Below are 9189 nucleotides of genomic sequence, written 5' to 3'. Positions count from 1 at the left end.
ACCCAAACAAATCCTCATACCTTCAGTCCATTTACGTTATCTCTACTGCTACAGTCTTATCTGTGGCTCTTTGACAGGTGCTGTTTTCAGAAGCACTGTGCCCAGACAGAACTGTCTCCATGGGCACACACTCCACAGGCAGCTCTAGAACCACCAGGGGCTTGGGCACGGCATGGAAGCATGGAATATTATATTAAACACCCTCTGGCTTAGGCTTATGTGTTCTCATTCACATATGAGTGGAATGTTCTAAAACCTTTGTTCATTAGTAGTATTTACAGAATATGAGTACAAGCCCCCAACTGTAGAAAAATGATAAAATAAATATTAGTGTTAGTTATCTTTGAACATTAGCCCTTCTACTTAAGAACCAGTCTCTCAAAATTAATGCTACAATAAAAAGCATTCTGTATTTTTTTTTCTTCTTGTTTGGCTAAACTTACTGATAGCTTAGATTGTGCCTTTTTTTCTTTTCCTTTGTCCCCTTTTCTGTTGCTGGTAAAGTAATGCAAGGTGCCATATTCCATCAAGGCAGCGAACACAAAAATGAAGCAAACTGAAACAAAAAGGTCCATTGCCGTCACGTAGGAAACCTTTGGGAGTGACTTCCTAGCAATTGTACTCAACGTTGTCATGGTCAGCACTGTTGTAATGCCTGTTTGAGAAAAAAAGAAAAAAAGACAGGAAGAGGGAAGTGTATGAGTAATCCAATCATATTGTCACAAAAAATCCTCAAATTAGCCCTTAATTCCTTCATAAGGCATACAAGAACTGAGCCACAGCAGGCTTCACCACTGTTCACACCGACACTCATCGGTCCTATTGCAAGAAGCCATCCCTATGGATCCAGTGGCCACCGTGGGATCATACAGAAGGCAGCACATTTCACCTTCGGTTTAACTCCCTCTCATTTTCAACACACACTGAATAAACAAAGACACAGAGAAAGTTTGTGTAATTTTATAAATCTGTTATAGAATGCACACATAAAACAAATACAATGGACAAACTGGTACAAATAAGCACACAAATTTTATAAACACAGAAAAAGTCCTTTGGCTCTTGAGAGATTAAAATGTACAAAAGGACACATTCAGAAAAAAAAGTAAGTTATTTATCAATGATTTCAAACTTTCAGAAAACACGAGAAGAAAGAATAATATTTTCCATTGTTTGCTTCTGACATGTAACAAGTCAAACTAGATGACTTTCATGGCCTTTCTGGTCTCATTCTAAGTTACTAGGTATTTTTTCAATACTGTGTCTTAAGTAATAGAAAAGGTTTCCCTTGATTCACTTACATACAAGTTAATTAAAAGAGCAAGCTAGCTTTAATAGTGATGTGTTCAGAATCTCAACTACACCACTCTTCACTGGTTTAACATTTAGAAGGTGTTAATACTTTCTTCTTATATTTGATGCTTCAGGGACATGCAAAGCCTTTTTCATAGTAGTCCAAAATTAAGAGGTGACCTTTCCTTTGGAGAGCAATACTTGAACACACAAATAATTTGTTATTTACATGCACAGGCTTATTGCAAAAAATGTGTTACACCACTCTAAGGCTGTCTGTGGCATGGAAGCAGGGGTCACTATGGACTGATCCTGCAGCAGGAAAGCAATGGTGGTTTTGCAACAGATTTCCCAGCAAAATTACATGCCTAAAAGGGCAAACAGATAACCACAGTTTTTCAGAAGTGCTTCACTCCCACTAGATACTTTTGAAAATCAATTAGGCATTTCTTTGCATAATTAAATATCTAAATAACTTTAATCATCACAAACTTTTTGCTTTGGGAAACCATAATCTGCCAGGATCTTTCAATATATACAGCAGAAAAAGGCCCAAGCCTTTTCAGCGTACCAGACCCCAGCATAACCTCTAGGTGGGAGTGACGCCCACCATTCCCCTTACTGACTTCTGTTCAGAGAGGACAAAGGGAGACACGACTTTCCCGGCCCTCTCCACTATGTAAAAGGCATACAGGGGGCTGTCCCAGGGAACGAATCTTCCACAGCATCACGACTACTTGCCACAGCGGACCTTGCTTAGTTCGGGCTTTCTTGTCTTAATTTCTCAGTCTTTTTCTATAAAATTTTGTCTATTTGACTGGTATTCTCTTTCTTCTTCACCAAAACATCTGCATGTGAGAAAAGTCATCCTACAATCTGTCAAACGACGGCTTCTGCGTGTTCACACAAAAGGAGCTCGGAGTTAACTGTGGGGAGCTGTAAATATGATACTGCAAATGTTTGTAGTGCATCTCAAGTAGATGAAGGTTGGTACTGCTGAAGTGGGAGCATGAAAACTCTAGCTTAGCCATGAGATCAGAGGCAAATTCGCTAGGTTCATGGCATAGAAAAAGTACTCTGTAAAAAGAACAAAATGGACACAGAACTAGCAGGATACCAATATAACAGTTTTTCCTCTATAGCTAGTGTCTTTCCAGACAGTACCCACAATGATGTCCAATGATTAGTGAGTCGAAGAAATCTTATAATAAATTTCTAAATCAAGATTTGAAACTATCAAGAGATAGTTTCACTTATTTATTCAAGATTTTAGGCTTTCTTCACTAAACTTTGCAGTACTTTTAAATAGCATAAAGTTAAGATCCAAGACTCGGATTTTCTTCCCTTACCTGTTCATTAGGCTACTGAGTCATGCTTATTTTTGCTTACTTTCTTTCTTGACTCATTAATCTTGCAGGCTTGACTGCACAGTGGTCCAGTTTCAGTGGGAAAGGCAGGGAGTTAAAGCCTGGACTCACCCTTCTGGTAGGAAACGCTCCTAGAACGTGGGAATGGTGTGTTCACAATCCTATAAGCTGATGAGGAAAATTAACTCACATCTCTCACTTCCTAAGATACACTCTCAGCTCTTGATCTTCCCCCCAAAATAGGTCATACTGCCATCACCAGTTTTACTAGAAGCATCTGTCACTGCTAACCTCAAAGTTGCTAGTGTGCGTCCTGTGCACTCCACGCACCCCTGTCTATCCTGCTTTACGTGGGGACCACGACGCTTCTCCAAGGCAGCGCATGAATCCTAAACGGTCAAACGTAGGAGACTGACACCATGCTAAACAGGTCAGCCAAGATGACACTAACACAGAATTATCTCTGTAGCAGAACTTGCAATACACTTCAGTACTGTCTATAGTAAAAGCAGGACAGTGAGTCAGTTTTTGTGAGTTATATGCTTAACTGCTTGAAGTGCAACTTTGGTTGCAAATTTTCTGTCCTATCCTGGGCTTAAAAGAACAACTGAATCATTTCTATTATTAAAAAAACTACCAACACCAACAACATCCCCCTGGGAAAAAACCAAACCAAACCAAACCAAACCAAACCAAAACAAAACCCCAAAAACCAGATCTTCACAGTTTTCGCCTGTGTAGTAATGACATCCTTTGTTCCATGATGCTAAGTGTAGTTTAATCATACCTGTCAGGCTAATGATTGCCATATTGCCATCCCTAGAGTTGACAAAAAGAACATAAAGGAGAAAAAATGTATTTATGTGAACAACAGCAGATCCACAAGGCTTGGATCAGGATTTCCAGATTTCCATTCTCAACACTGCCTCCTTAAGCCCTGCTGTGCAACCACAGCAGGATCCTCCTACTCTTAATCTTGCAGTTCAAGAGAAAGGGTGACCAATGGTCACAATCTGGAGGGGAACAAACTGGTTAATTTACTCCCCACTGTAAATTTATATCCCTGGGAAGTACCAGACCCTTCAAGGTCTTTTTCAAGGTTGAAAAAAGACATTCTTACCCAGAGAAGTCCTTGCAGGAACTGCATCCTTATTGATCCAAAATGACACCCATGAAAGAACAACTGTGAGTATACAAGGAATGTATGTCTGAATAGTAAAATATCCCATACGTCTGCTGAGATCAAAGAAGATTGTCATAATAATATAATCACCTATAAATTAAAAAAAAGAAAAAAATACTTACATGACATTGAAAATGGTTTTCAGTTGTATCTTCATCTGCTAGTCTTGTTCTACATAGATATTACATCAAATAAAACTTAACACTTTGCCTTACCAGACAAGGTATGAGAAATTTCTGTTGTATTTCGTAATCCTACAAATGCAAACTGATACAATCTCCAGTATTTTGGATCTGCCACTTCAACAGAGGTTTTCTTCCATTTGTATTCAATTTCATTTCTGGGGTATCCATCTAGAATGAAACAGAGCAAATCAAGTGTTCAGCCACAGTATATACCAAAGCATGTTTGTGATCTCTGAAGTTGTTTATAAACTAAACCAGGGCTAAACATAAAGTGGATCAGAGAGAAAGCCAATCTATAGTCCACCTGATACACTTAAAATTTAACCACAAAATATCTAGCCTCAGTTTTAGGCCTAGATAAATGTATCATCTATCAAAAACTATGTAAATACAAATGTCTAGGAAATATCTACACAATATTCTGGAACTCAGACATGAAAAACTGCCTAAGAATCATCACTATGAATTAATACACAAATGTAATATACATTATCATTAAAAGACCACAAAGAGCTTAAAAGAACAGACACTTGTTAGTACATAGTTTGATAAAATTCCTATTGATGTTCACTGAAAATTTCTTTGTCTGTTATACCCAGAATGGATTTTTGTTGCCTGATTCACTGTCCAGTACTTCAAATTTAAGGAAGTGCAACACTCTTGATTTTCATGGGCCTTACATGTTGCCCGACATTATCTTGCAGAAAGGCAGAAATTAAATTAAGCAAGACTCATGTGTGTGGCACAACTATTTAATCAATGGGCCTACCAAAGCTCATTTAGCTGGAAGCACTCAAGAAGGAAGTACTAAATGAAAACATTAATTTAAAAAGAATCACTGAAGTTTGATTTCTTTGCCTATTAGGTTTCACATTTAAGAATAAGTCGTTTAGCTCTGTTCAGGTGGTTTGGCTTTCTTTTGCCAGTAATAGCACAATTCCCTTAGGAACAATTTTTTTTTTTTTTTTTTTTTTTTTTTTTGTAATATAGTTTATATTAGAGAAATGAAGCCTGAAAGTTGTGTTTCTTGCTCGCATAAATAAGTCCCACTGAAAGGAGAAGGACTTCTTATCGTGATTAAGCATTTACAGGAACGAGTTGAAGAAGACAGATCTTATTTTTCCTTTTAAGTATACCACATGGAACTAATTCAAAGCTGGCAAGTCTGACAGGCATAGAAAATAAAGTTCTTCCAGGGCAATAAATTTCCATTAACTGGAATGGGCATTGTATCAGACTCCTAAGCAATACGATTATTTTTAAAGTTGCAACTAAATGAAATGCATGTAATTCAACTCATTCATTACTGTATTTAATAAGGCATTAAAAATGCAATAAATCTAATCAAAACATAAACAGGTTAGTTCTTTCCTTCACTACAAGGCTTTAAAAAGTAAACACTTGCTCTCTTGCTGCCAGAATTTAAGGAAATTTAAAGCCTGAATGTAAAGGGAAAAAAAAAAGTATTTTACCACCTACAGCTTGAAAACTCCAGTGGACAGGAGTGTTCATCCATAGGAAAGTTATGAAGCTGAAGATAACATTCAGCATTAATTGTCAGCCTAATTAGAAAAGAAAGAAAAAAAGAAAAAAAAAGAAAAAAATTATATTCAAGCATCCAGACACTTCAGACTAGATAGTAAAGAACATGCACAGAAATCAATTTTGCCAATTAATGGATGTTATGCATAGGCAACTGTGTATGGGCAAAAAACATCCAGCATCACTGCCAAAGGACAAAGCCTCTCATCATATGCAACCTGAGGACCTGCATTGTTTCAGCTGGCATTTTGAGCCATTTCAAAAATTTCAATTGATTGGGGGGATCTCTCAGCTCTCTACCAGAAATAGGGGATAAAAGGGAGGGACTGAAGACAGGGCAAGGACAGGAGTTTATGATAGCAAATAAAGGAAGCTTCTGAAGAACACACTTGTCAAGTCAAACTGCATTTGGTGTCATTGTATCTGGTGGCTATATATACAAGACACGAAGTGGGGACACTCTTGGCCTTGCTCTATACTCATAGAAGCAACTCTGGTGAAGACAGTAGCATGTATAGGAAAGAGCAGACTTGATATTTCTACTCATTTAATGTCTAAGGCATTCAAGTAATTCAGGCAGCTAATATACATTTTAGAAGTAGTTTAGGACTCATAATGATATCAACTGAATCACTTGCTGCTTTTGAAAATATTATCACAGATTTCCAAATACCTTCCAAGCAACCAATGCAAAACCCAGTTCTGCTAGCTTTCACTAGGAAGCTAGAGTAAGGGGCTAGACTCCAAACTGCCTTCTTTGCATTTAAAATAGCTCCTCCTTTGTTGGTAACACAGTGAAGAAAGTCAGAATGTCTTCTAAAATCAACTTTGAAAATTAACATACTGGACTGTATGCAATACTTACATACTAGACAGAAAAGAATGGGGAAAGCAAGATTCTGCCACACGCTGTCAGAAAGCCCTATAAGTCTGTGAACAAAGTAGTTCTACACAAAGCATCACCAGGGCCTTTCTAGAAATGTGTCCTGACCAAGACAGAGGTTTATAAGGGAAAGTGTATTTCTTTCCATTCTAATTCTTCTTACTTCTGGCACAGAAGACTTTTATAAATTTTTCATGCAACACAACTAGCCTGCATATGAAAACAGCATAAATGACGGAAAAGAAAGTAATTAAGAGGTACTACTTTTTAAAATAAATAAATAAATAAATAAACTCTTAAGAGCAGAATCAGATTTATGGCATCCTCTGCATGGACTGCTTCTTGATCAGCTCCTAATTTATTGCTAGGGGTTTTTTTTTAGGTGTACTTAAAAAATAAAACTGAGAGATGACCCTAAAATGCTTTCTGTAGACTACAGCCTTTCAAGAACTGTTTGATAAGTGACTCAAAGATCAGTACCGATAACCTAGATGGTAAGCTTAAAACCAGGCCAAGCATCCCCCATTTGCCAAGAAGAATTATCACCAAGTTTGCTTATGCCTAATTTGGATGAACAAATTTGTTGATTTTAATAGCTTGCAAGGGTAAACATGTGAAGAAGTATGTGCAGGACTGGGGCCTTAGCTTTAATCAAACTTCTTAAGATTTTATCATCTGAAGCATTTCATCTTTTACTTAAAGAATATAATTTGGTGGAAATTAGATACTGAACTATTTAGAACAGAAAGTCTCAAAACAATTTATGACTAGATCTGCAATATGTTAGTGACAGACCATCACATCATGCTACATGCTACATAACATCTTTTTTTTAATCTTGCCTGTACCTAAATGAGATTAAAATTTGCTATTCCCTTCAATTGTCTTTACCCAGTTATCTAGGAAATATATTTCAATGCTATTAATTTCATGTTTTAAATGACCTAATAATTTTTTTGTTTGTTTTGTCTCCTTTAGTAAACTCCTTGCAAATTCTTGTGGTCCACAACATAAGAGATGCCAAGGATTTGATTTACATTCATTATTTTCATATTCCTGGTCATAACAGTTTTTGGTTTTTTCTACCCAGTTAATAAAAACCCACCTTAGAGTGTATAATACTCTTCCATCACTCCAGATTCGAAGCAAACGATTTGGAGTTGTAATCCAGTGAGCATCAGATTTCCTTGAGTTCCGGAAGAAAGTGTCTGGAATCCAAATTTTTCCAACCATGTTGCTATTAAGCATAAGCACTTTCATTGAGCTGTTAAATTTTAGGCGACTGTCATACCACGTCTGAGCAAAAATTATATCTATGGTGTATTCCTAAAAACAGAGAAACAACAATACCTATGTATACATTTACCAAAGTTTGCAAGCCAAGATTTTTTAATTCACTACTTCTATTCTCTTTTGTATTACCATTTTCATAGCACACAGCAGCCTGTTACCCCACACTGAGAAATTACAGACTGACGAAAGACGTACCCAGCCTTCTGTCCCTACATCCTCTCCCCTGACACACATTGATTAGTTAAGGAAGAGGAGACGTGGTGGGAGCTTGCTGGAACTTGGAAGTCCCTGCACAGTGCAACCACCTCTGGGGGCCCTAGACAGAAATTTAAGGGCAACCTTAATACTTCAGGGCTAAACTATGTTTGTAAAAACAGAAATTCTACATCTCTTAAGAAGCAAACCAAATAAACTTTCTATATTTTCCCCCCAAACTTTACAACATGCAATTTAAGATTCTTCAAGAAATTTCAGATTTTGGAAAATTCATGAATATGCAGGAAGTAAACATCACAGTTTGCAGAACTATCTGTTACCATATGCCTCATAGATTACCTACATACACACAAAAGTATACAGAATCATAATCAGGAAGGAAATTTCCCTAAAGCAATTCCACTTCACTTATTGAAGTCTCAAGAAAGCTCCTTTTGTGATAGAAAGTCAAATTCCTCTGCAAACTTATGGCCAGAAAAGAAAGGTGAAAAATAAAATTAAAATAAATAAATAAACAAATAAATAAATAAAAGGAAACCCACGGCCTTTTAATGAGACAATTCTTGACACAGTAAAACTTGAGGGAGATAAACATTACAGATGCAATGAAATATTGTTTTTCAAAGAATCCAGCCAGTTGTTCTTGTACTTCAGACAAAGGAGCAAAGCAGCAACCTCTTCTCTGTTGTATTTGTCACAGCTCCAGACCACGACTCTGACCTTGAGGGCAACAGTCTCTCTACTTGATGGCAGATGTGATCTTTCCTGCACGGCTGCACCATGAGGGCTCCAATGAGCAACTCAGCAGCTCCTCTGCAGGGAAAAAGAGCTGGAGAAAAGACTTAGACACTTGGTGTTGGTTGTTCACCTCCCAGTTACCAGATGAGCGGGCAGGGGGAAGAAAGGAGGAGACACTGGTTCAAACTCTTGCTTGAGCCAGAGGGGTCATTACTAGTTTACTTGGTCAATAAAAATGCACAGTCAATTCTGTTTTTAAATAAAACAAAAGTGGAAGGTTTTGCTGCTTGGAGTAGGGTTTTTTGTTCATTTTACTTTTAAATAATCACAGCAGCCAACCGTACTAGTCACAGACTCCTCACTCATTTCTGCAACTGATACCACCCATCTCCCAGGAAAGTTTGAGAAATTTGGCACTTCATCCTTGAGAAGTGCCAAGGCAGATACTCCAGGACTACCTAAATCTCTCTTAATTTTTCCACCTCTCCA

At 37.4% G+C, this 9189-nt stretch overlaps 1 protein-coding gene across 1 annotated transcript in view; it reads right to left on the bottom strand.

Moving 5' to 3' along the window:
* Positions 1-443: 443 nt before the first annotated feature.
* The window catches only part of LOC104069774 (gamma-aminobutyric acid receptor subunit gamma-1), a gene marked incomplete at both ends in the record, with an annotated part of 31304 nt that continues 22558 nt past the window's right edge, over positions 444-9189 (bottom strand). The window contains 5 exons of the mRNA XM_009579079.1: positions 444-655; positions 3781-3933; positions 4059-4196; positions 5508-5590; positions 7559-7779. Coding sequence (XP_009577374.1) covers positions 444-655; positions 3781-3933; positions 4059-4196; positions 5508-5590; positions 7559-7779 — 807 coding nt within the window. The remainder of the gene's footprint in view (positions 656-3780; positions 3934-4058; positions 4197-5507; positions 5591-7558; positions 7780-9189) is intronic.

This window comes from Fulmarus glacialis, unplaced genomic scaffold (assembly GCF_000690835.1).
Source record: "Fulmarus glacialis isolate BGI_N327 unplaced genomic scaffold, ASM69083v1 scaffold48315, whole genome shotgun sequence".
Classification (NCBI taxonomy): domain Eukaryota; kingdom Metazoa; phylum Chordata; class Aves; order Procellariiformes; family Procellariidae; genus Fulmarus; species Fulmarus glacialis.
The sequence above is the reverse complement of the archived record's forward strand: the minus strand, read 5'-3'. Positions and strand labels throughout refer to the sequence as shown.